Source organism: Camelus dromedarius, chromosome 21 (genome assembly GCF_036321535.1).
Source record: "Camelus dromedarius isolate mCamDro1 chromosome 21, mCamDro1.pat, whole genome shotgun sequence".
Classification (NCBI taxonomy): domain Eukaryota; kingdom Metazoa; phylum Chordata; class Mammalia; order Artiodactyla; family Camelidae; genus Camelus; species Camelus dromedarius.
Window position 1 is genome coordinate 13,980,212 of NC_087456.1, and position 26,348 is coordinate 14,006,559.

The 26,348-nt window shown below is 44.6% G+C and overlaps 1 protein-coding gene across 1 annotated transcript in view; it reads right to left on the reverse strand.

Annotated features, from left to right (window-relative positions):
• PTPN14 (protein tyrosine phosphatase non-receptor type 14) overlaps positions 1 to 26,348 on the reverse strand; it is a 153,878-nt gene that overhangs the window by 22,303 nt on the left and 105,227 nt on the right. The window contains exons 4-12 of the mRNA XM_031438582.2: positions 23,553 to 23,650; positions 21,210 to 21,277; positions 14,905 to 14,975; positions 13,859 to 13,946; positions 9,927 to 10,015; positions 6,321 to 6,408; positions 5,450 to 5,532; positions 3,146 to 3,203; positions 430 to 508 (exon numbers count right to left, since the gene is read on the reverse strand). Of these exons, the coding sequence (XP_031294442.2) occupies positions 430 to 508; positions 3,146 to 3,203; positions 5,450 to 5,532; positions 6,321 to 6,408; positions 9,927 to 10,015; positions 13,859 to 13,946; positions 14,905 to 14,975; positions 21,210 to 21,277; positions 23,553 to 23,650 (722 nt within the window). The remainder of the gene's footprint in view (positions 1 to 429; positions 509 to 3,145; positions 3,204 to 5,449; positions 5,533 to 6,320; positions 6,409 to 9,926; positions 10,016 to 13,858; positions 13,947 to 14,904; positions 14,976 to 21,209; positions 21,278 to 23,552; positions 23,651 to 26,348) is intronic.

Consider the following 26,348-nt stretch of genomic DNA (forward strand, 5'->3'; position numbering starts at 1 on the left):
GGGCCAGTGGGGGTGATGAGAAGTAAGAGTGAAAATGAGGGGTTGAGATTATGTGTGTGTTTCTTTCAGTTATTCTGGAGGCCTGTGTTCTCTGTCACCACAAAAACCTGACTGTCACAAGCTTTCTGACACCGGCAATGAGGGTGAAGAGTATTCCGTGGGGCTCGGCTGCCCCTTTCTCCTCTCGGAGCCCTCTTATGGGAAGGCTTACGCCTTTCCCCCACTCCCTTTGTGGTCAATTCTGGGGAAATTTCCTCTCGGGGGTGAATGATATTCTATGCCTTTCACAAACTGAAGCTGATGGTTGCTGCCATTCAGACAACAACGAGGTAAAATGTAAGTATCACTGTCATCTTGAAAAAAAAAGGGTACAGATCACCGGTACTCAACTTCACATCTTAAGAAGGGACAAGGGTAAACCAGAGTTACCTTGTGAAGTGTGTGTTTCCGAGTAGTGCTCGCCACACTGGACGTGCATGGGAGGCAGGATGTACGGCTGCTGCCGGGGCTGAAGGAGAGAACACAGCACAGGTGGGAGGCCTTGGCACAAGCGGCTGTCACTCTGCTGAGAACAGCCCAAGCACCCGACAGTCCCCATGGCTCACCCCGCCTGCAGGGAGGCACCCGCGGTGGCAGCTCTGCCCTCCACCCAACCCTCTTCTAAGCATCTACACCCCCTTCTCATCACTAAGCTTAAGACTGGAGAAACAGGAAGGGGGCAAGGAGGAGGCTGGTTTAAGGTGAGACAGAGGCCACAGTCAACGTGAATGTACCTATTTATAATCTATTTTCTAACACACTTGCAAAGCTCCCAAAAGTTATTCCCTTTTAAAGGAATAACTCAGAATACGTAATCAGAGTAGGGAGAAGAACCCTGTGCAATTCTATTCAAAATTGGCTCCCTTCTGGTGCTACATCAACCTCAAATAGGGACGGGGAGTGTTCAGCTGGGCGCACTTGCAAATTTACATCAAAATCTTAAGTGTGATCCACAACAAGCCAAGAAAACTCCAAAGCCAGCAGGGGTCACACTTTCTCAGTGTCTCACAACAGAAAACACTAGGCAGAGTCTGAAACTGGGTGAATAACTCATCCACTATTTCCTTTGCTACAAATAATGTTTAAGCATCAAAAGGGAAAATAAATAAGGTCATGAAGGTAAGAAATCCAAACATTAAAAAGAAGTATGGGAGAAGAAATAAAAGAATTGAAATTAATCTAAGTAGTTCAGAAAGAAACGGTACTATATCAGCTTGCCCAAATATCCCCAGGAAAAAAAAATATTTTTCCTGTTTTTGGTAATACCTAACTCAACTCAATTTTTCCATGATTGGACAGCCAGTTTTCAGGCTTTAAAAAAAAAAAGTGGGGAAGGATTCATATAAGGGACTAGAAATACACAGCAAGGCAAAGTTGACTCATCTCTGCCTTCTCTTACTCTCATAAAAAAAAAAAATCCTATACGTAAGTGACTGTTTATGAACTAGCACGAGTGTGCAAGCGAGAAATGATAGCTAATCCTCCAAACACCATTCCAGGATTACATTATTTATCCCGTCTCTTTATATATGTTCTAATCTATTATTCTGTTTCTTTCCAGACCTGCTAATGCAAAACCAAATTAGATGCCACAATATAGGAGCCAGAAGGGCAAGAGAAAAACAGCAACCAGCAGCCCTGGTTATCAGCGAGGAAGCCAGAAGGAGATAATGTTATCTGGCTTTCCTCTCACTCATCCCAAGGAACTCTTGGTGAAATGATTTAATCCTGAAGGGCAGAGGGAAAGGAGAAGCCAGGAATCTGGCTTCCTGTAGATTGTCTTCATCCAAATAAAATAGGAAGTCTTTGCCTCTTCTCTAGATAATTAGGATGGGATCACATCACAGGACAGCCCTGAGATGCTCTGCCTCCCCTGGTGTTTCGTGGACACAAGTGAAAAATTATCTCACCAGCGAAGACGTGTGGACTCTAAAGAAGAGAAAAGGAAAATAATGCCGACAAAGGAGAAGAATAAGGAAACCAGTCCTGCGAACAAATCGACTGGTGCTTCAGGGGAGAAGCCCAAAGCAACCCTCTACATCTCCAAGGCAAGGGCCGCCTGTGAGATATTACGCATTAACACTGCGATTAATAATATTCACATGGGTTCTCAGGAATTACTGTGTGACAGTATGATGACCAAACTCTAGAATTCTAAGAGTTCATGTCAATGCATTTTCCATGAAAAAAAAAAAATTCAAAAATTTCCTTTTAAAAGACGAGTTAAAGACGTCTTATAGAGTATACATTGTGTATGAAGGAAAATTCAATTTTATTCATCTATCAACTCAAAAGAATTGTGCACCTAGAGACATTTAAAGGTCACATGTTTATTTTTGTGTAAAAATAAAGTCATAACCTAAAATAAAAGAATTATAACTTAAAACAAGTAGTTACTTTAAAGAAAACCAACTGTCCCACATCTTGCTATATTATCCTTAAGTAATTCTCAAAATAAAACACAGTCTAGGACAAAACACATGCATTGAAATTAAAGCTGTGTTTGCTTATCACGTGATTAAGTAGAATGTTGGGTTTTTTTTTTAAAAAGCTAATAGTAGGTAGGAAAGTGGATCGATGCATATTCTGTTGGCCTTAAAATTAAAAAAGTGCAATTAATCTTCCCCACTGAATACTCTACCTGAGACCATCAACTTGACTCATTCAGTGTTTTCTCATTTAAAGTAGTCATTTTCTGACTAATTTATTCAGATCTATGGCAGTGGATAAAAAAGAATTAGTAGAGATTAAAACTGAAGTCTTGTCTATATGCAAAATAAGGAATAGTGATAAAGTAAGTGGAAAAAAAACACACACACATACAGTAGGTTGCATGCTGAAAGAACGTGGTCTCATCAGCCTGGAATAAGGCTTGAGGGGGTGAATTCTGAGCCACACTTAGAGAAGAGATGGACACGGGTGAGCACGAGAGGGACAGAATGGGTGTGCATCACACCTGCGTGGCAGACGGTCACCCTTCTGTGCTCTCTCCAGATCTCGCCTGGTCACGATGCCCTAGAAACCACCCCCCCCCCCCCCGCATTAACAACAAAAGGACACTTGCTCCTCAGTCAAGCGACTTGATAACTGAAGATTTCATACATACCAGGGAGGACCGGCTCCAGGTGGGCTGGCGTCTGATAGGCGGTGGAGAATTTGATTGTCTATGTGAAAAGTTGAAAAAATGAGGATGGTTACTATTATGTACCATGTACAAGAAGACAAGACAGACAAGAGAGGGAGAAGAGGGGAAAGTAGACAAGATGGGTTAAGAATTATATCAAAAGAGAGACATTTCTTACTTCTGGGTGATCAAGCTAAGAATAATTTCCATTTCCTTTTTGATCCTTTTTTAATGTTCAAAATGTTTGGAACAGAACATACTTTCATGATAAGTTTTACAAAGGAGTATCAGAAGAATGAAGCTTAATTCTAAAGACAAATTATAAGGGAAATAAAAGTCAATGACAGTCTTTCAGAGCTCAGAAAGTGGAGATCTCTGGAGAAGGATGGTCTTCAGATGCTGCTAATTTCATAAAACTCCAGAGGGCTACCCCAGGCCTTCGTTCAGCCTGTGCTGACACTCTGAAACTGTATACAGAATTTATTGTCTACATAGGGGAAGGGGGTATGCTTTTCAGAGAATCCCAGTTTTTATCAAATAAGAGGTTAGGAACCTCCCATACTTGGTTAGGAAGAAGGAAGGAACAGTTATTACAGAAGTAGAAGGGAAAACACAATTTCCTTAGTTTTCTGTCTAATATGTGATGCTCACTCATATTAGAAGAAAAGGCCACAAAAGAAATATAAACACTTAGAAAATTGTATAGTAAAACCACTTGCTAACGAATGGTTAAACCAGAAGACGATAGTGAAATTCACTTCTCAAAACAGTTTCCTTTTTAAATTCACCCTAGAGAAGTCAACTACAGAATTCTTGTTAATGTCAAAGACATTCCAGCAAATCAAAGGCAACAGCAGAAAACTGCAAAGACATCACACCTACAGGGAATCTGTAAGAATGTTGTGCGTGTGTGCGTGCATGTATGCACGTGTACACCCGTCACATGGATACAGCTGCTTAAATTGCTGCTCCCTAATCAGTGCTCCTCTGATTCACATTTGCAGAGTTTGCTGGCAGGCCCAGTATAGCCATCCCTCGGTCTCCAAGGAGCACTGGTTCCAGGATCCACCTTGGATACCGACATCCAGGGATGCTCAATTCTTGTCTATAAAATAGCATAGTATTTGCATAAAACCCATGCAAATCCTCCCACATACTTTAGATCATCTCTAGATTACTTATGATCCCTAATACAATGTAAATACCTGTCAGTGCAGAGCAAATTCAATTTTTACTCTTTGGAATTTTCTAGAATTTTTTAAAAAGTATTTTTGATCCACAGTTGGTTGAATCCATGGATGTGAGACCCACAGATACAGAGGGCCGACTGTACCATCAAACGTACTTTCAGACTCGGACAGTGGCCAGTTGTAACGACTGGTTTGAAAGAGCCTCCATCGCAGAGAGAAAAAAGTCTGCTCCTGTTAGTTCTAAGGCAGCGCCTTCTTCAGCAGGAACTACTCCAGGGTGGCATTTTCTCGCTCTAGGATGTGTCCACTGGGCAAGTGGGAAAGCTCTTCTTCTCTTGCATTTACATCCCTGAGGTGCTTTGAAACAAAATGAAGCACCCTGGGCGCCCCAACTGCAGACGTACTGCTCTGCGGAGGGACATCTTTTGATGGCAACCAAAGGAAAGGCACTGACAGCGTGAGCCCCGCACGCCATCTCCGAGGTCAGGTCACCATTAAGTTCCCTCATCAGACTCCCTGTACCCTCTTTATTTCCAAATTAAATTTAAAAAACACACGTGGGCTTGTGACATCTATTAGTGTCTTCCAAGTCTTCCTCTAATTACCCTGGCCTCTCATTTACAGGCAGGTGACGTGACCCAGAGGCACACGCAGGGTTAGCCCGCTGTGTGAGCGACCCGGGGCTGAGGATGACAGCAGCGTCTTCTCTTTCAAGTTGGCTCGTCACTCAGCTACACGCCTCTGAACAGTCGCCACATCTGACACACAAGGGGCACCCCAGCAAATTGGGAACCGCTCGGCTCCTCCAAACTCACAGCTGAGGCTGAAAGGCACTGATGTGGGCCAACCTGTCCAGGAGGTCGAGCATTCCCAGCCAATCTGCAAATTATTTTCTCTCTAGGCATATGGACTACACTAGACAGTCTTCATCATTAAAGCTCGTTCCCTCCCGCCTGGCTGTACTCCCTGCTTTAGAGCTTCTGCAAGGAATGAGGGAAGAGAGTGCGTGGAAAAAGCAATCTACAACATCCCGAAAGCACCAGAATTTAAGCTGACCAAGCTACCCAGTGAGAGGGTGGATGAAATGTTTACTTACTCAGTGCAGATTTTGTTTTGTTTGTAAAACTTGTGCCGTGTAGCAAACAATCGAGATATATACTTGGCATTTTCAATATCATCCTTGGAAAAGAAGAGACAGAGAAAAACATAAACATTTGTTTGATTGTGCATGCATCTCACTAGGATTCCTCCGAGCAGGGACACATCCCTTCCTCCTTTCATAGCAAGCACAAAATGATACTCTAAGCCACAAACTGGCATGTTGAAATCAGCAGCAGCCACACCCATGAAGCCCACCCAAGGGTGGCAGACAATACCGTCTGCTAGAGAACCCTGTACACCCAAGGCACTGGGGTTAATACCAATGATCTGGCACGTCTCTACCTAATGCCAAACCAAGTACTTTAAAAATCAATTAGTGAATCGAGGCAGAGCATGGCATGAACACCTAGCATCATTAAATGGGAGGCAGGAAGATGCATAAACCACCTTGGCTCTCAGGGAGGCACTCAACAGAAGGGCAATCACCCAGTTTACTGAGGCGTAGGCTTGGGCTCCGATGGGGGAGAAAACCCAGACCAGCCAGCAAAAGAAAACACCATGCAAGATAATCAGGGGTTACTAGTGGAGGGCATGCCAGACAACGTGGTCCACCACCACCAAGGCCAGCAGAGGAACTGAAACTCTAGAGTCAAAACAGCCTGGAAACCTGGTACTGTGAACATGAAATCACCACCACCCTCTGGAAATGAGTGATGACAGCACTGAGCAAGGATGGGAAAGTTATAGGTTCAACAGAATATTTATTCTCTCATGACATGGGAGAGCGAGGAAAGGACATTATGAGTTGAGAAGTCAAACAGCAAGCTGCTGGCCAGACCCCGCCTCTGCATGTCCGCCTTGTTTACCGTGTGAAAGAGGGCAGTCTCTTCTTTGTTGATGAGCTCCACCAGAATAGTCGACTTGTTGTGACTGATGTTCCCCATGTCACTCCACCTGGGCAAAAGAAATCTAAGTGCATCTGCCCAAAGACGGTCTATGCATTTATGACAGCATAGAAGGGGCATCTGCTTTTGCCAAATCTCGTTTTACAAATTATCACTTAACTATATTTTTAAAAGCTAAGTGTTTCTTCTCTCAAAGCAGAAAAATAAAGAAAATGCAACAGGCATCAATTTAAACAGGTAAAAATCCCATGTTACAACAGCCAAGACATGGAAGCAACCTACATGTCCACCCACAGCTGACTGGACAAAGAAGCTGTATATACACAATGGAATACTTATTCAGCCATAAAAAGGAATGAAACAATGCCATTTGCAGCAACATGCAACATGGATGGACCTAGACATAATCATACTAAGTGAAATAAAAAAGCTAAAGACAGATACCATATGATACCACTTATATGTGAAATCTAAAACAATGAGACAAATGAACTTTTTACAAAACAGAAAGACTCACAGACATAAAAGACAAACTTATGGTTACAAGGAGGGAGGGGGGAATAAATTTGGAGTTTGGGACTTCCAGATACAAACTACTATGTATAAAGTAGATAAACAACAAGGTCCTGCTGTACAGCACAGGGAACTATATTCAATATCTTGTAATAACCTATAATGGTAAAGAATATGAAAAAGAATATATATATGTATGTATAACTGAATCACTGTGCTGTATGCCAGAAATTAACACAGCACTGTAAATCAACAACACTTCAGCTAAAAAAGAAATCCTATGTAAACTACACTAGATACTGTGGTTGATAAGGTGTACTTTCCTTTATGAGGAAAATGTGCAAAAGACTTCCGCTGCCTTGCTTTCCCCATTTCCAAACCAACAAAGCATTCCCCTTGATCTTCACTCTGAGTGATGGAGGAGCATTAAAAGTCGTTTGTTTCCAGGAGTCTTGGTTGAAGCATCCACAGAGATTCGGTGTTGCAATGTACACTACAGATGGGACTATGCCACTTAGGAAAAAAATGCCCGGTGAGTGGGTAATACGCCTACATTTTTGTGATCTAGTGCACACAAACAAGTTCCACCATATAGCACATGGAACTATATTCAATATCTTGTAATAAACCACCATGGAAAAGAAAATGAAAATAAATATATATATATATATAAAACTAAATCACTATGCTGTACACCAGAAACTAATACATTGTAAATCAATTATCCTTCAATTAAAAAAAAAAAAAGAAACACAAGACAAATTTCCTTCTCTTTCTTCAAGATCTTATCTAAAATGAGATACACAGAAGGAACCATCAGACAAGGGAAGGTAAGCTCCTGCCTCCCTTTCTACTTGGAGCTAATTTCTAACTCTCTCTTACTACTACCTACCCTTCACTCCGTTCCTCAACCTGTAACTCCCTGCCCATTGCCTTTTCACTCCATCTTGCTTTTGCTCTCTACACTTCCACCTCTTCCTGCATGGTTCCTTTAAGACTCACAACGAGTTGCCTTCTCCCAGAAGCCTTTCCTCATCCCAGTGACCCACACACCAGGAAAGAACCTGGCGTAGTCCTCTATCGGTCACCACGTTGTGTTACAATTGTTTACTTCTGTGACCAGATCCCTAACTAACCAAACTCGACCATAGCCCCATGCCCCAGGTAGAGTCTGCTTTCTTTAGCTCTGTATTCCGAGCACCGAGTACCCCGCGCACAGCATACAAGTGTTTGCTGAAACAGTTAAAAGTAATAATATTGCTTCCCATCTGTATAGAGTGCAGCTCTTTTTATCATTTTTATCAACTGTCTAAGGCAGACAAGGCAGCTATTTTTATTCCTACTTTGGAGATGAGGCAATTTGGGAACAAAGGAGGACAAGATTTAGTCCCATTCGCTCTGCTCATCGGGGATGAACGAGTTCGGTCCCTTCCAGCTTTTCCTCTGGCCACCTTTCCATTGCATCAGTACCACCTGTGCTTACGTACGTCTGCTGGGGCCATACTCTACAGCGGCCCTGCACAGCTGTCTGCCGGCTTACCATTCCACCAGGTCTCATCTGCCTGGACTCATAGCTACATGCTCCTCAGTGAAAGTCTCCAAAGATACTTGCTCTCCTCTAGCTCCATTCCTTCAAACCAACTGCCAAAATTCTGGATCCACTCCTCACTCCACCATTTGACTTCACCTAGTGACACAATCAACACGACACTATAGTAGATGTCAACTCCCATCTTGTAAGGGTTTCAAGGTAAGTGCTAAGGAAGCAGTCTGGAAGCAGTCCCTAAGGAAACTGAACAAAACCTGTGAAGGGCTTATGATGAGCAAACTTTCAAATTGCTGCTTTCTTCTATTAAAGTTCTCCAGGCTCAGGGTGAAACGGAAGCACTGATGTAGCTGTGGAGCCCCGTGTGAGACAAAATGCCTGGACGGCTTTAAATGGGCATAAAAATGTATAGTCACGACTCTGCACATATTTATACATTTTGCTCAGTTTGTAATAGGTGTACAGAGTTGACTAAGTATGTCCAAAAATCAAAAAGTTTATTCCGCAGCCCCAAAGATCTCTCTACTCCTGTTTCAATAATGTCTCTATTCAATAAGGAAGAGAAAATATATGGAAAATAATGGCAGGGTAGGACCGAGGAAAATAAAAGCCAGTGGGGAAGATTTAGTGGGAAAACTTTCTCAAAATAACCTGCAGTAACTGCTGATCTGCAGAGCACATGGTTGGCCAAGGATTCACTTCCAGGTGGCGGACTGTGCTTTGCCTCTAAGAGCTGCCCTGGATCACCTGCCCTAGACATGCCGCTGTGCCCATCATGGAAAAGCTGTTTTCCCAGTAAATAAGAGGCCATCATGCCCTCATAAATGAAACTAAGCATTCGATTTTTCAGACTGTTGACACAATGATGGGATCCGAGGGCACCAATACAAAGCAGGCTCATGGACATGTGGCGCAGGGGATGCTGCCACTCCCCTATCCTGCTCCTCCTCACGTTAAATGGAAAAGAGGGTTGAAGAGTCAAGATAATAAAAAGTCCCAAAGGTCTTTACTTTATAATCACCAATTGATTGCTTTTTCAAAACATACCTTCACAAATAATCCTCTTCTGGTACTATGAAAATTCGTTTGTACTTTTCTAGCACACATGGTGAGGCAGAGGGTGCAAGTCAACGGAAAGAACTCAGTTTGGATTTAATGACCCATCATGGGTAATTCAGGCATTATCTGCAGGAGCCCCTTCCCAGCCAGACTCACAGAGTTTGGTTCCACTCTTCTGACTCAGTGGGGGTTCAACTATGCATTTCTGGGAGTCAGGTGGAAAGAAAGAGCTTCCCCCATCCCCCATCCCCAAATAAACCCCCAGGGAAAGTGAGATGAATTTCTCCATAACCACTTAAATCCTGAGGAGCGTTGATCTTCTCTGAGGTGAAAAAAGCTCAACTCTGATCCATGGTCTGGCTCTGAATTCATTTAGGTAACTTTCACCCTCAGCAGGGTTTTCTAGGGTGCCTCAAGGGGAAAAAGGAGAAAGACACAAGTCAGAATACCTGTAGATCACTGCTTGTCTTCCAATTCTGTTTCTCACGAAAATCCCCATAAAGAAGATGCCCAGGTGCACACTGTTTCCATGATTGTCCTGCGTAAGATCAACAAAACAGCTGTGATGAAACAAACGCCCAGCGGTCTGGCAGCCTCCCCATGGGGACCACACCCCGTTTCTCGCCCATACGTGGAATGAATCACAGATGGCGCCAGGGCAATAAGACAACCAGGACCTGAAGGGAAACACCCCACTGCACATCCTAAAATACCACACAGATACATTTTCTTCTTTTATCTCAGTTTGTCACACACACACTTCCTGCTTAAGAAGGAATTTTAGGGTTTTCTCAGACTTGTTGGCAGTTAAGATTTTCTCTTTCATGAACATCTATTAATATCTTTTTTAACCTTAGTTTTTGTTTTTTAAGTCAAAATTATACACCCACGTAGTTTGATCACATACGCACATTGTATATGTGCAATTCCATATGCACATAGTCTGAAGAACTGAATATTCTTTAGATCTTGTTTAAAAGCAGCCAGCCGCAGACCCGGCCCCACCATTTCCTCTCCTCAAAGGGACCCACTTCTATTACTTAAAGCCCCAGTGTGTCTATTTGCAGCCACTATGCTCAACCTTTCAATTTAGAACCTCATGTTCCTCAGTTCCGGGATATTTTCTCAAATTACTACCTTCTGTTTCCCCTGTCCACTCCTTTTACAACTCCCATTACTCAGGTGTTGAACTGAACATCCTGGGTTGGCCCCCAAATTTTACCTCCTGCCTCCCATGCCCCGTTACTTTGTTTTTGGGTGAGAGTTTCTTAATTTAGTCTTCTAACCTATCAAGTTCTCCATTTCTGATATCATATTTTAAAATTTCTGAGAGTTCTTTATTTTCTGAGTGTTCCCTTTTAAAAGTGATCTACTCCTTCAAGGAGGTAAGATATGTTTATTTTATTGTTACTGTTTTTAATCACTGAGACTCAGGATGAGCTTTTGGGCCAGGGGGCCTTCGCCCTAGAAGCTCTGCATCTCTCGGCTGCTTCCTTCTCGTGGCGTTGACCCCTGTTGCCCTGAGTAGGGCATCGTCGAGAGGTGCTGCTGCTCAGCTGTCTAGTCACGTTCCCGAGTGGGATGCTCAACACTAGTGAGGGCCTTTGTGAGCACAGGAAGGGCACGGGGACCCTAGACTTCACTGTCGGGCAATCTGCTGGGCCCTGTGTGGGTGAACCCAGATGTACTGTCTTTGGTCCAGTCTCTTGGTCCAGTCAGGGGCTTCCAACCTCCTGCCTGGGAGAGCACAACCTGGTTGCCAGAGTTCTTGAGAGCAGAGTGGGAGCCAGGCTCAGCATCCAGTGAGTCAGCTGTCACTTGGTCCTTTGCTTTCACTTGGGGGACATCCTCTTAGTGGAGTGAGAGGAGATCCATGCCCAACTGGGCCTAAGGCGGAAAAGATAGACCTCTGCCTTCCTCAGAACACTCTACCCCATTTAAGACACAAAGATGGACAGTGTCCCTTCTCAGTGACCTCTCCTAAATCCACCTCCCAAAGCTTCCATTAAAGGAGGCATCTCCTAACAGGGTGGGAGAGAGAGAGAGGATAGGACAACACAAAAGCAGAGAGAGAGAGTTCAGAGAGAAAGACATAGGGAGGGATAAAGGGCCTTGGTAACTGCAAGAAGTTAAAGGTTAAGTTATATTATAGAAAAAAAGTCTATGTGGGAAAAGAAAATAGGTGAAGTAGAGATGGGAAGAGAAAGGACAATTCTGTGGAAAGAATTCCCTGGGCATGTGGCCAGGAGATGGGTATAGAAGTCTTGCTGGGGATGGAGGCCCGGGAGGAATGGTCCACCAGGGTGGGACAACGGAAGAACGAAAAACGCAGGATGGATGCCCGGGGCACTGCATTGCTCAAAACTTAAGGGCTCAGTGGGAGAGGGTATAGCTCAGTGGGAGAGTGTGTGCTTAGCATGCACGAGGTCTTGGGTTCAATCCCCAGTGCCTCCATTAAAAATAAATAAACAAGCAAACAAACCTAATTACCCTCCTCAGCAAAAAAGTAAATAAAACATAATTAACTGAAAAAAAAAAAAAAAAACACCTTTAAAAAAAAAAAGCCCCAAAACTTAAGGGTTCAGTGTCCAACTCAGCCAAAGACTGAGACTCCAGACTCTGACCCGTTCCAGAAGTGCACCACCCACCCTCCACGGCCATGTGTTTGGACAATACAGGAGCAACTGAGGCTGGGGCGGCCCCTGTGTCTGTGGCGGGGGGGGGGGTGGGGGGGGGCCTGCCAGAAAACGGATTGGTACCCGACCCATCCCCCTCCCCGATGTTGAAAATTTCTGAGGACCCACTCATGGAAGAACCCACACTAAATGCAAATGTCCTTCACTGAGACACAGCCACAGCACACTTTTTTAACCTTCCTTGGTCAGTAAGGACCTGTACTCAAACGAAAGGACCCCATCACCACATGCAGCCTGTCCCTGCGTACTTTCCTGGCTGCTTTTTCACCTAACTCTGAGCTGACCCCGTCACCGTCCCCACTGGTACTGCTGCCCCACCCTTCAGCCTTGGGTCAGTCGCCAGGAATCACGTAGTCTGTAGGTGGTCACCTTAGTCATGAACAGATATGTGGAGGGGGAGGCAGTGAGTCAGCCAGGCCCGTCTGCCCACTCAGAGCGAGCGCCAGTACCCACCCTGTTCTTTCCCACTAAAGGACATCCTAGAAAGTCCACCAGAACCAAGCACAGTGGATTTCAACACCATCTCATCTGCCCCTGTTTCACAGTTCAGAATTACTAAAAAAGACACAAGCCCATGCCAGCCACAACCAAACCTCCAACTTCCAGGGCCCGAGAAGCCAGCTTTCTAGAAGTGGAGAAAAGTTTACTCTGATTTTTCAATGGCCCCAGATATCATGACTATGTATGGGCTGCTGAAACCTAAGTGGGATGCAGATGGCTTCGTAAGGCATTATCGCAAGGAAAATGGATTACAGCCCTACGAAGGGCAACCATTAGAGAAGCAAAAGAAAATTAAACAAATCTAAAAAAGAGCCATTTAGCCTTTTTCGCAAGCTGCGGCCACCCTGCTCGATTCTACTTGATACACATGGGCAGTTCTCATTAAGGCAAATTGCAAACGGGCAACAGAGGGGGAACAGAACACTTATAAAACAGCCAGCAGAGCCAGTTTGGAGTGAAATGTTTATGCTGAAATTACAGGCGTCTCCCAAATTGCTGAAATGTGCCAGTTGCTTTAGGTTTCTGATAAAACTCCATCTTTTGTAAAGTGGGTCGGCAGAGAGAGGAAAATGAGTTTGGATGATGGACTCAGCTCTATAAATGACCACGCACCACGACCCCCTGCCACACCCACTTCAGGAGGTGGATCTGTGGCAAAGGACGGGACAGGCTGTAATAGTTTCCAGAAAACACCAAAGGGGCTGGAAACCCACAACAGAGGCTCTGCAGAGTTGGAGATCAAGTATGACTGCACACAGGAAATGTTTCCTTCTACCTGCAGACAATCATCACCGTATCAGCCCAAAGAGGAGGAGAGAGAAGCAGCATGGGGCAGAAAACTGCTGCGGAGGGTCTGACTTCAGGCACACGTGACGTTTGCTACTGGTCCAGTTGCGAGGCTGGATGTGACCTTGATACCTTTGCGGCACCAGACGGACTGGTGTTTGATGCTCACTCAGAAGGCTGTCTTACAAATGAGATACTCTGCTGAAGACCATGGAAAGCTTCAGAATCTCTCAGTTATGAGAAAGTGCTCGCTTTTACCTAAAGTAAATTGGACTTGCTAACTAATGCCACATACAACAAGAAAGCCAAGCCTTCTGGCTCTCTGCTATTGATCAGCACTGATTCTCCAAGTGCCTGTGCTGTTCTGAGCCAGCTAAAACAAGGCCAGGGTATGCTACCTTCACAGGGAAGATTTCCTGTCCAAATCCATCCAAACGTTCCACTTCGTTGATGTACATAAGCTCAGCTTCTGCTGGCAGGATTCCACTAAAATTAAAAGAGCATCAAAGGAGGAAATGGTTAAGGGTGACAAAGTCAGTGGAAGATCTTACCCTCCTGGTGGCAAATTCCAGAACTGTGGTTTCAGTTCTGGGAAAAGCCATCATCACCCAACTGTGCGGGCATGGTGCATTACTACGTAATTCATTAACGTATTTCCCAGTAGCCTTGTACTCAACTGGGAATAATAAGAGTGGGATGAAGTATTTAATTAAGAGCCAAAGCCCTATAACACTAAATAATTATTCCAGACATCCTGGTGAATAATGCTGTCTGCTTTAAAAAAAAAAAAAAAGTTATTTTTCTCCCACCTGGGAAAAAAATCTCCACTGTTAAAAACAAGGAAACAAGGGGGGGAAAAAAGAAAGAAAAGAAAAAGAAAAAAAGTTTATGAGAATGATATTTTGGGAGCCAAGTAGCCAAGCTAAGAGAGCCTAGGACCACTGCACAGGTCGCCTGAGGTCGGAAGGGAAGGATGTTTGTTTGCTGCGGGTCCCAAAGAGCTCCAAGCAGCCCTGTTCACGCTTTCAGTGCTGCCTTCAGTCTCAGTCTTTCCCTCTGATCCTGACTTTTCCACCCAGAGCAGCTCTCCAGCTCTCAGCACAAGCAGCGCCAGGCTGCCTGGGTCTGACAACAGAGTTTTAGGACAGTCAGTCACAGAGCGAGGAATTCCTCTGGCCAACAACTCCTCATCTGTGTGAGCTGACTGGTGTTGAAGAAGAAAAGGGGGGAGAAAAGAAAGGGAGGGAGAAAGAAAAAAAAAAAGGGAGAGAGAGAGAAAAAGAAAAGGGAGTAGGGGCAGGTAGGACAGTTTTCAAATCTACGTGCACCTCTCAGGACAAGCTGAATTACCTGCTGAAAGAAAGTGACTGTGCAGGGGCTGTGGGAGGGGGCGGGCAGGACAGTGGCCTTGTGCTGGGCGGCGCCCCTGGTCCACGTGCCTTACCTGTGGGCTTTGTGCTCCTGAGCCACCTTCTGCGTCAGCTCCTCCAGAACGGCTTCTTCCAGGGCCAGATCCTATCAAAACGGAAAGCAGTGGGAGGCACTTGCCATTCTGCTTGCAAACCTTAAAAGCTCTTTTTCCCAGGAGATGTTTCTGATTAGCCTCGCTTCCTGAATCTCCCTTTACTCCTTCGAATTAACGGTTGGGATTTTTAGGACCGAGCTCCACTTTTACTTTTGTAACGTGGCTCCCACCATGACTTAGGCTATTTCAAGGCATGTCTGGGGGCTGCCACCTTAACTCCGGAGGGCCCAGGAATAGTTCTTTTTTCATTGACCTTCTTCTTCCCTATCTGCCTGCCTCTCAGACTCACTTTTATTACAAGTGCTCTGTAAGTGCTTACATGTTTTTAAACAATGAGAATAGGTAGGAAAATGAGTTTCTGGGCATCGCCCCTTCAAAAGCTGAGCCTAGGAAGGGACGGGGTCTGGGCTTTTTCTCCACCGGCACAATCCCAGCAAATTAATTCAGAGCCTCCTGAAGGCAGAACAGGCTCATCACAGGTTACTTGATGAGACCTTTGGAGCAAAAGAGGTTCTGACAGCTAAACCACCTCAGGGGCGCTCTGGAAGGTAACAGCCGGGTGGCTGACCAGCTGATGTCTCCACCACCTGGACCAGCACTGTGCTGGCTCCCACGGGGTTAGAGCCCACTGCACACACTGCTTCCCAACTCCCCCTTCAAGGACGGTGGGTGTGTTTACAGGGCTTGTTAAACATTTACCGGGAACGTGTTACGGAGTCTGGAAGAATAAATTCAAGACAGAGAGGCCAGTCAGTTCCTGAGACCTTGACTGGCATGGGGATTCTAAAGCTTGTCCCATCCCACGTGGTGGCCTGGGGATGCTCAAGTCGTGGGCCCGGCTGCCTCCGCCCTTCCCCACCTCCTACCGCCCCCAAGCTGGTGAGCACCAAGGAGGACACAGATGTGCTCTGTTTCCCTCTGAGCCCCAAGGGGACGTCAGAAGGGGCTCTGAGCCGTGTGTCCCGGTGGGGCCCTCCGAGGCACACTGCAGACACTGAGGGTGGGGGGAGGGGCTGATCTTTTCACAGCAAACCTCCAAAGTGCTTCATTCCCTTGACTCTAAAATACCCTCTATACAAAAATTACTCTAATTTAATAGCTTTTCATGAAACACTACACCCAAAGAGGTGACCTCAAAACTGCAAGAAACATCCCATCTCAATCATGAAACTGTGGGAGGGTGGAAATCAGTATTTCCCAAAGCTGGAAAATGAGAGCGTAATGATATATTGGAAATCCTACAGCTCTGCAGATGGTCCTGAGAAACCTTGGAGAAGATGGAGGGAATTACTGGCAGCTCGTATTTTTCACGTGTTAACTGATTAATTTGCTGTTTCCTGTTTAGCCATCCACTGAAACAACCCAAGTCCGTGAGAGGAAATAAGCTGGACAATTTCAGTTTTATGCTGTGGAATCACAGACACCATGTGGCTTAGGAATCCAGCTACGTGTGTGCATGTGGTATTGAGTAGGAGGAATAACTCGATACTAATTTTGAAAAGCTAATGAAAGGCATGTGGCAATAGAATAAAGAAACTTAAGTGAAGATCAAAAAGTGCTCCATTAAGCCACTGCCTCCTCCTTTTAAAAAAAGAAAGGGTCCAAAGGGACCCCTCTGCTCCTTACTCAATCCCACCGCCTCCATCTGTGTCTGCCTCCCCCCCCGCCCCGGGATGTGGCCCTGCCACCCAGGCGGGCGAGAGCGGCCGGTGCGATGAAAAATGGCAGCGTGAGAGCCTGTGCACCGCCGCACATCTGCGGGGCCCCCTGTGTACTTAACTTTGTTCTCTGCTCTGCTGCAGAAATGCCATCTGACAAACTCGGTGACTTTAGAAGATCAAACACAGCCATTCACCCATCTTCCCTCCCCCACCAAAGGAATGCATCCTTCTCTTTGAAAACTCTAGTGGAACCAAGCAGAAAGTTTACAACCCGCCATGGCTCCCCACTGCCGACTCAATTAGGTCAACACCTGGGCCTGGCATTCAGACCATTCTTCGGTGTGACCCAGCCGTCCCCTCAGACCTAATCTCTCAAGGTTTCAAGACCTCAGGCCGACTCTTCCTAACACAGACAGCATTCACACCTCCACGCACACTCGTGCCCACCATTCCTGGGAGGACCACCCAGGCCCATCACACCAAGTGCAACGTCACCCCATCCATCAGCGCCCGTCTCACCTACCACTCCCTAGACAGGGCTCCCATGTTCCCTGAGCAGGATGGAAGCCTTTCGTGCTCTGGGCCTACCTCTTCTGCCCTGTGTGCATCTCCCTCACGGTCCTGACTGCAGCCTGCCCACTGCCTTTCTCACACAGTTGTTTGTATACTCTTACCCTTTGTTCTTGTCTCCCTCTCTCTGGCAGATTATAGGCACCTGAGGTCAGGGGTTCACCTCCACATCACCTCCAGGGCCCATCACAGAGCTTTGTACAATGCCAGCTTATAAACTCTTAACATACAGTAGGTGGTCAATAAATGTTGACTGAACTGAACTCAATATGCAATGTCAGTTTCATATCATTAGAGGTTTGAGTTATGCAAAGCTGCTTAATGATCGTTTGTACCCCCTGCCAGTCCTCTGTCTGCTCACATTTCAAAATGCACACAGTACCGTTGCCTGGAAAACACACTCTTCAGCATCCTTGTCCTTGCCTAACAGAGACAGAATAATAATGCTGAAGATGATAATATGATGAGGAGGAGGATGACAATGACAGTAAACACTTACTGAGAATTTACCCTGTGCCAAATTGAGTACTTCACATGCGTTCTCTCCTTTCATCCTCACAGTCAGATTGGGCTTGTTACCTTCATTTTTAGATCAGACGATGGAGGCTCTGGGTAAACAACGTGCCCAAGTTCATACGGCCAGTAAGTGGCACAGCCAGGATATGGGCACAGAACACTTGACCTCTGTTCTCCTCTAAACCTCCTGAGCACAGGCCACTGGCCACAGTGTATTCAGGATACAACAGGGGTCGGGGTGCAGGGGAGGAAAGGATATATGACTGACGCCAAAACCTAGGAGTATTCACAATTCAGATACACACTCTGACCTCCACTTCTGCCACCTCACCCGCAGCACTGCCCACCAGGAATTTCTGGAATGATGGAAAAGTTTTATATCCAAGCTTTCCAGTACAGGAGCCACTGGCCACATGTGGCTACTGAGTGTTTTTAAACTGTAGCTCGTACAATTGAGGGACAAAGGTTTTAATTTTATTTAACTTTAATTAACTTAAATTTGAATGCTAATAGCCACCCGTCGCTAGTAGCTACTATCCCAAAGAGGGAAGCTCAGGATCCAAGAACAAAAGCACCAATATGGCCCATGTACAGTGAGATTTAACAAGGGCTCTGCTGTTACAATACCTGATTGCTTAGAGCCCCGTGGAGACACGGTCTTATTCTGGAAAAGGTATCATACACAAAATAACTCTTTTCCTGCTTCACAGAACTTTAACCTGTCCAAGCATTTTACCACCTACAAACTCACACATATCATGCTGGAAATCACCTTTGAAAGTTCTCCCAATCTCTTCCTAAAGGCTGTGTGATAAAGACTTTCAATGAGAGAAATGTAAAAACAAGAAATTATGGAAAATTATCAACCCAATTCACTGCGGCCATTTGACACAAACATGCACATTCTCTAAAATTCTAAGGTATGAGCTTCGCTGTCTTCCCAACAGCGCACCAGGAAACACCCTGACTTCTGAGGTGAGCTTCTGAGATGTTACAGGTATTGATACTAAGTCCTATGAAGAACTTCTCTGCTAATATGCTAATTTCTTTGAATGGAGGCTGATTTAATCAGTGGAATTAAATAAGGCATAAAAACAGTAGGCCCAGCAGATAATACTGCTGTTATCTTGGTGAGAAGAAGGACTGAGCTATTCATAAAAAGTTAGAAATCTTGCAGTATTTCCCTAACCTACAGGATTAAGGTTAAGTTTTAGACCAATTTAGAGCAAAGGCAACCCTCCTACACTGTTGGTGGGAAAGTAAATTGCTGCAGCCACCGTGGAAAACAGTATGGAAATTTCTCAAAAAACTAAAAATAGAACTAGCATATGACCCAGCAATTCCACTCCCAGGTATATATCCAAAAAACCCAACAACACTAATTTGAAAAGATACATGCACCCCAATGTTCATAGCAGCATTATTTTCAATTGCCAAGATATGGAAGCAACTTAAGTGTCCATCAACAGATGAATGGATAAAGAAGATATGATAGATAGACAGACAGACAGACAGACAGACACAATGGAATACTACTCAGGCATAGAAAAGCTGAAATTTTGCCATTTGCAGCAACATGGATGGACTTGGAGGGCATTACGCTAAATGAAATAAGTCAGACAGAGAAAGACAAATCCTATATTATATCACTTATACGTGGAATCTGAAAAATACAACAAACCAGTGAATATAACAAAAAAGCAGCAGACTCACAGATACAGAGAACAAACTAGTGGTTACTAGTAGAGAGGACGGGGAGGGGCAAAATAAGGGCGGGAGAAGGGGAGGTGCAAACTACTGGGTGTGACATTGGCTCAAGGATGGATGTACAACACGGAGAATATAGCCAATATTTTGTAATAACTGTAAATGGAAAGCAACCTTTAAAATGATATAAAAAAATTTTTTTTAAGTTTTGGACCAGTTTAGACTCATCGCATGTAGGGACAGAAATATTACCTGCAGCCTTACTTACTTCTGGTCTATCAAAACTTAAAACCTTTGTCACCAGACACTCTCCCTCCCATATGCCACAGCAGGTTAGATGCCAAGTTCTGCCTATTCTAATTCCAAAATATCTCTTGCATTGCTTTTTTGTCTTTCTCTTCACTGCCAACACCTAACTCCTACCTCCTGTCGAGAACACTACAACAGGTTTCCACCTGACGTCCTAGCACAAATGGTCTCACTGCTCTAATCTAGCAGTTCTCCGAGTGTGGGGTCAGTAAACCCCAGGACGGAGCCCGTGCTTTCTAACTCCTCAGATGTTTCAGGCTTATCCGCCACCGCTCCCCCCTCTGCACCGCTGAGTGGCCACTGGAGTAGCCAGCCGACCCCCGCCCAGTCACCCAGGCCGCCTGGGCTCTGCACCCCCCTCTCTGTCTAGGGCTTCTGTGGCTCCCTCTCTCTCGGCCTACTGCAATGCTGCCCATCCTTTAAGAGGCAGCTCACACGCCATGAGCCTTTCAGCCTTCCCTCAACCCCCAAACACATGTAACCTCTCCCCACATAAAATCCCGACCATATTTTTTACACTTGGCTTTGCATTCGGATTTTGCAAACTTCCTATTGACTCAGCCATTCTCCCTGAGAACAAGCACCGTTTCTCATATAACTTCATCCCCCACGGGTGAGCCCCCCAGGTCAGTGCTTCGAGCACAGGAAAAGTAAGTGGTGAATGATCGCGATTTCTAAGGTCAAACAGAATGTTGGAGTGGGTATAGCTCTTCCCTAAAATGGCTTTTCAAATGTTTTAACCTTCCTCACGAAAACTCTTCTCTTTTACTCCAAAGCTACTAAAAAACAAACAAAAATTCCCCAGGGATAAAATCCAAGCTTCATCCCCAATTTAACCCAGGAGTGGACATTTTACTTCACTGACATACTCGAGAAACTTTTCCGAGCGCAGACTCTGTGCAAGAGGACAGTGGACAAGACAGAGAGGGTCCCTCCTTAAGGACCGTAGAGCTGACATTCTAGCTGACGATGAAAAATACTGAAAGAGCTCTGAAATACACACATAGAAGGTGATTTAGCAGGAAGCGCTGGATGGTTTGCATGCATCACATAGTTGGTCAAGGAAAAGGAAGGTTTCTCTGAGGAGGTGATATCTGAATTAAGACCTGAATGACAAGTCACAGGAAGACCTGGGGCCGAGCATTCTAGGCAGAGGAAGGAAGCCCAAGTCCAGAGGCTCAGGGATGAAACAGGCTGGGTGTGCTCAGAAAGGAAGAGCTCTCACCACAGCGCCTGGCGGTGGCAGTGACACTAGATGGCAGTGTGGGGGGTGGGGGCAGGGAAGTGTCTTGAGGAGCTGGGAAGTTTCTCAGTGTTTTACAAAACTTGCCTCTACTTGATAAACGCAGAGACATTCTCCCCAGGGAATGTGTGTGTCGATTCCTCTGAGATTTTCAACAGAAAAAATTAAACATACAAAGAAGGTAGGAAATTAATTAAGGAAAAGGAAATTACACTTACCATAGGAAATAGCACATATTCTCTGAGGAAATCCTGAGAATCAAACTGATTATAGTCTCCAAAATCAGCTGAAAGGAAAAGAAAGGTGGTATTTATTACATGACAATAAAGATGGAATAAATTACGGTAAACTTATGACCACATTTCTTCTTCCCATTTCATCCTGTTTCTGCACTATTATTAAATAAAAACAGTGCCAAGATGTGTTCGACATCATTACCACTTTTACACAGCAATAATATAAATATGAGCACGTGTGCACTGCTGCACAACTTTCTAGAAAGAATGGGGAAATTTGAAAGTGACTCCTAAGCTATTTAAAAAATTGAAAACAAGTCTATGTTTATCTTTTTGTTAAATATGCACCAATACGTATCTTAAGAGTATCTGCCAAGGGGACTTTAACCCAAGGTTAATTTTGACAACTGAAGAGCCAAACCTATCAGCATCTTTTCATATATTTGCAGCTGGAAATTCCCACTATAAATCACCCTTGGCAAGCGATCCTGTAGATTTTTACACCTCCTAAACAACTCCACATGTTACAAGATGCCCCAAATTCTGTTTTGCCCTGTCTTCATCTCACCATGGAATGTCTGAGCACATGCAAAATGAATATAGGGAGCCTCTAATAGAAATCTATAAATATCTTGCTTCTAATCCTGCTCGCTCTCAAAAAAAAAAAAAAAAAAAGAAAATCAAAAGAGCATGAAATGTTACTTTCACGTAAAATGTTTCACATCAGGTAGAAATGGATTCAGGTATTTTAAGGTAACAAGAGATGTAGAGTGAGGGGATCTGCACAGAAGGCGAGGGGACAAGATGTTACCAAGAAGGCAAAGGTACGCCTACAAACTCAGCATGAAACGAATTACACGGTGAGGCATCCGGGAACACCACCAAAGATGGCGAGTTCCGTCTATTTTCAAGTTTAGTCATCTGTGTTCATATTTCATCATGACTTAGAGCTCTACTGATGTGTCTAGCTGCCCAATAAGGGTTCTCAGAAAAATTATTTTACAAACATTACAGCGAGAGGAGGTTTCATCAGGCTGAACAGCAAGCTTCAGGACCCAAGGAAACGAGAGTCCAGAGTTAAGTTCACCAACTTCCTTCAGCCTGAAAGCTATCACGAGGGTCCTCCAATTTCCAGGATGCCTGTAATAAGCCCAATGATTGAAGAGTGAGAGGGAAAAAAGAGAGTAAATAAAGTGAAAAGGAAGCATCTGAGAGAAGAAACACCCAATTTGAAGATGAGGGACATGTTGGATCTTCTCTGTCTTCTCCCCAGTAAAGGGATCGAGTGACTCTTCAGTTGTAACTACAGATAGTTCTGGCACACCATCTGGGCCCTGCTCCCGCCCCTTCCAGTCTTTAAGTGCACAGATACCCGGTGTACCTCGAGTCCACAGGGTAACAGGAGAAGCTAACTACTAGGAATTGTACGTCTAACAAAAATCACTAACCTGCTAATACCCCAGGGAATGAAAGAGATGAAGCGGAGGCTGCCTCTTTAGACACTTTAGAACCCAGAAGGTTTAACTTCAGTGCAGAGTCTGGGGTGGGAAGTTCAGCACAGCTTCTACAACAACATCCCACACAGCAAGGACTCGGCGGCTGGCAGGCGTATTACATTTGCACGTTAACTGATTTTAAAGAAAATCATGATGGAAAGGGAAACATGTTTCTCTTTAAAATTTTTACTTTTATCTTCGTGTTTTTAATATGACCAAAGTCAATTGAGCTACCATTCAATAAAGAGTAATGTACAAATATATGTAAAGAATTATGTAATATGTTAATAAATACATATAACACTTTAGAGAAGGTGAAAAATAGCTGATCAATCTAAGTAGGGCAAGTTGAAAGATAAATTTACTCCAATACACATGTGTTATTTCATATTATATTCGTGCATTTTAAGTTTCTCTCGTTAAGTGTGTCAGAATAAATTATACTATAATGTTTTGAGCTATCACACTTGAAACTTATGTGAAAGTCAAGCCCAAAATGTGACCACACTGGGCAGTGGAAAAATTCTAAGAAAATGTTCCACAAACCCTGCAATGTAGCTTTAACTAGAGGCAGGATGAAAGCTGCTCTTTCTTTAAATAAAACTAAAATTATACAAGCGTAAACAATTTGCAAGCAGCTTTGTGAAATCCACCATCCTGCCACCAAAAATCCCTACCTCTGCATTTTTAATGTAAGATACCTTGAAATGAAAAGCAAGGGTTCCTAAGGGGTCATTGAAGTGGCTGTAACTTTTCCCTCTGAGAGTCCAGCAATGCCATCACCCAGCAGAAGACGGAGTGTCACACACTGGTCCTCACTCTCTCTTACCTTGCACAGCTAAGCCAGCCAGCCGGATCACCTGTTCCAGTGTACACCGCAACCGCCCTTCAAGCACGTCTTTCTTGACTTGCAGGTAATACTGATATCTGTTCATGGAAACAGAGAAACAAATAACCTTAAAAACACATACTTGGAATACGTTCCCACGACATGGATGTCTCTGGATGTGAAACCTTGTGTACACAGCAGGACACACAGGTGATGTCGATAAATGTCGGCTCTATAAAAGACGGAAAGTGACCTCTGCCTGTGTTTATCTTTGTTTGATGTGGCAGGTGCCACGTCCCAGTCACTCTGAGGTCGCAAGCATTCTCATCACATCAGTTCATTGTGGGCCGGCAGGATCAACTACTGATAAGGACCAGCTCTTCACAACAAGAGACCAGGAGTGAAAACGCTCTCCCACACCTGGCCACCAGCAACAACACAGCTACCAAAGCCACATTCAGTGGTGTGCATTCCTGAAAAATTGTGGAAACACACCATTTGTTAAACCCAAAGGTTTGGTAGGGTAGAAGGCAAATAGGCCAAATCTTTTGGAACTCTGCTAATGGACAGGACAAAGCTCTTCAGAGCCAGCCTCACCCTCCCCATCTGTGACTCATAAAAATCTAACCAAATGTAATACTGAGCCTTCCAGCCCGAAGTATGTTCTCCAAGCAGCAAAGTGCAGACAGACAGAATATGCCCATATACAACATCAGCCTCAGACCAGACCACTGTTCTCAGACGCTAATACAATGCATTGTTTCCTTGCCAGTAAAATCGTACTTGGAATTACCTCAGTGCTTAGAAATCTCCCTACCCCAAGTCTTTACTTCCCAGGACTCCACTTCCTTTGACCAAACTCTAAAACACAGCCACCTCTACAACAGTCAGACTTTTCTAGCGTCAATTCTTGGCAAATACTAATGAGCTTTTTGTTCCTGGTAACCATAACTCTCTACTTTTCCAAACCTTTGGCATGTCAATCAAGGGAACTCAGGAGTGACCCAAAGCCCAGCTCTCTTGGGAAGAGGCAATCATCCCTGAGGGCTAATTATTGTCGTCTCCACCTTGACATCATGGACGTCGTCACACGTCCGTCGGATGCCTATTTGAGTGGAAGGATGAGGCTCTACAAAACAGTCTACTTCTCTTGCCTCGGGTCTACGGGACAGGGTGAAGACAGCTGTGTTAGTCTCTGGCAGGAAAACCTACACTCAAACCAGAAGGACCAACACTTGGAGTTATTTAAAGACTGTTTTTCAAACATAATATACAATAGAGAAGCAACCTATTTTTTTCTACTGCCATTCTTTCACCTAGAATATTCACAGTCATTTTACAGGGTCCACCAATGAATCCACAATCTCACTTCCCAGCAACAACAGTTGATTAAATCAGTTAATGTGTATAACAAGTGTCGTCACTGATTTTCAGAGGCAAGTCCCAGACACTGTGTCGAAAACCTTTGTGTCCACTCACTGCTCTGCCGTCACCTAGGCAGTACAGCCTTAGCTGGCTGGAGGCATCTGGATTCTAAATCCCAACAAACAGGAACAGAGGTTACATGAGAACCTTCAAAGTCTTTTGCTGGTAACAAAGTAGCAGTTCGGCTGTTTCTGAATGTGCACAAACAATAGGGAGGAAATACTAGGTCGGACAGTTTAAAAAATCCTGTGCAATTGAAGGCACCGCCTGTGTCTGTGTGTGTGTGTGTGTGTGCGTTTTCTTTGCTGAGGGAGTTTCTGGCAATAATATATGATGGAGGGTAAAAGGGAAGACATGACCTGCTTCTTCATTCTTCATAGGAGAGAATTAGAGTAAATGAAAACATGTTGAAGCAATAATCATACATGAATTAAAAGAAACAGCATGAGAGTGAATCAAACTATTGACAACTAAAGAAATCTGAATTGCTGCAGTGAAACTATGCCACATGTTACCTTCCAGTCTCCTTTTTCCCGCTGTTCACTAAGGTCACATCCCGAAGCTCGGGCATGTTTCCAAAGGTCTCACCCAAGGTGAGTTACCATCATAGAAGGGTGGTCCCACGCATTTATTCTCGCTGTCCAAGTGCCTGCTGTTTGCCTGCATGTCTCCCATTCCAAGGGGAAAGAGACAGCCAGTCTGCACATAGCAAGTGCCAAGGATCTCAAGTTCCAAGGTTCTCAAGTTCCTTGGTTTCATTCAGCAAACCAAGAGCTCCAACAAAAATGCTTGACACGAGCACCTTTGCTTTAAGGAGTGTGCAGCCCACAAGCGCGGTTCAGGGTTTTATAGCCTTACTGAAATAACGGATTTAGGTCTAAAGGCATAATCGAATGATGTACACTATTAGTTCGTCTCCTGGGAGAAGGCTCAGTAGAACTTGAATGAGGGGAAATACAGGCTTCAGAAGCTTTCTTTTCACAGGAAGCTACAGCACGAGTTTCCTGTTGTGTTCTCCACCCTTCCCTCGAGGCTCTTCCTCGGTCCCCTCTGCCAAGCTCGTTCCTTGTTTCCAGCCTGGTTCTTGGTTTCCCTCTTGTGCGTCTGCACCAGTTCTCCCGGAAACAGTCGGAAGTCCCCTCGTTAGCGCGAGGTACCTTTCCCTCCAAGAGACTTTAGGAATTGCCTGGGAGACTTTCATGGAAGATCTTTTATGTTTATAATTTAGCCAGGTCTTAGACAGGAGACCCCCTTCCTGTGGAAACCCAAGCAAGCAAGGGGGTCCTCAGTCATCAAAAGATCTTTTAAGTGCCAAGAGTTCACTGTGAAAGCAGGTAGGTCTTTGAAGAGGAGTCACCTAGAATCTGAGGA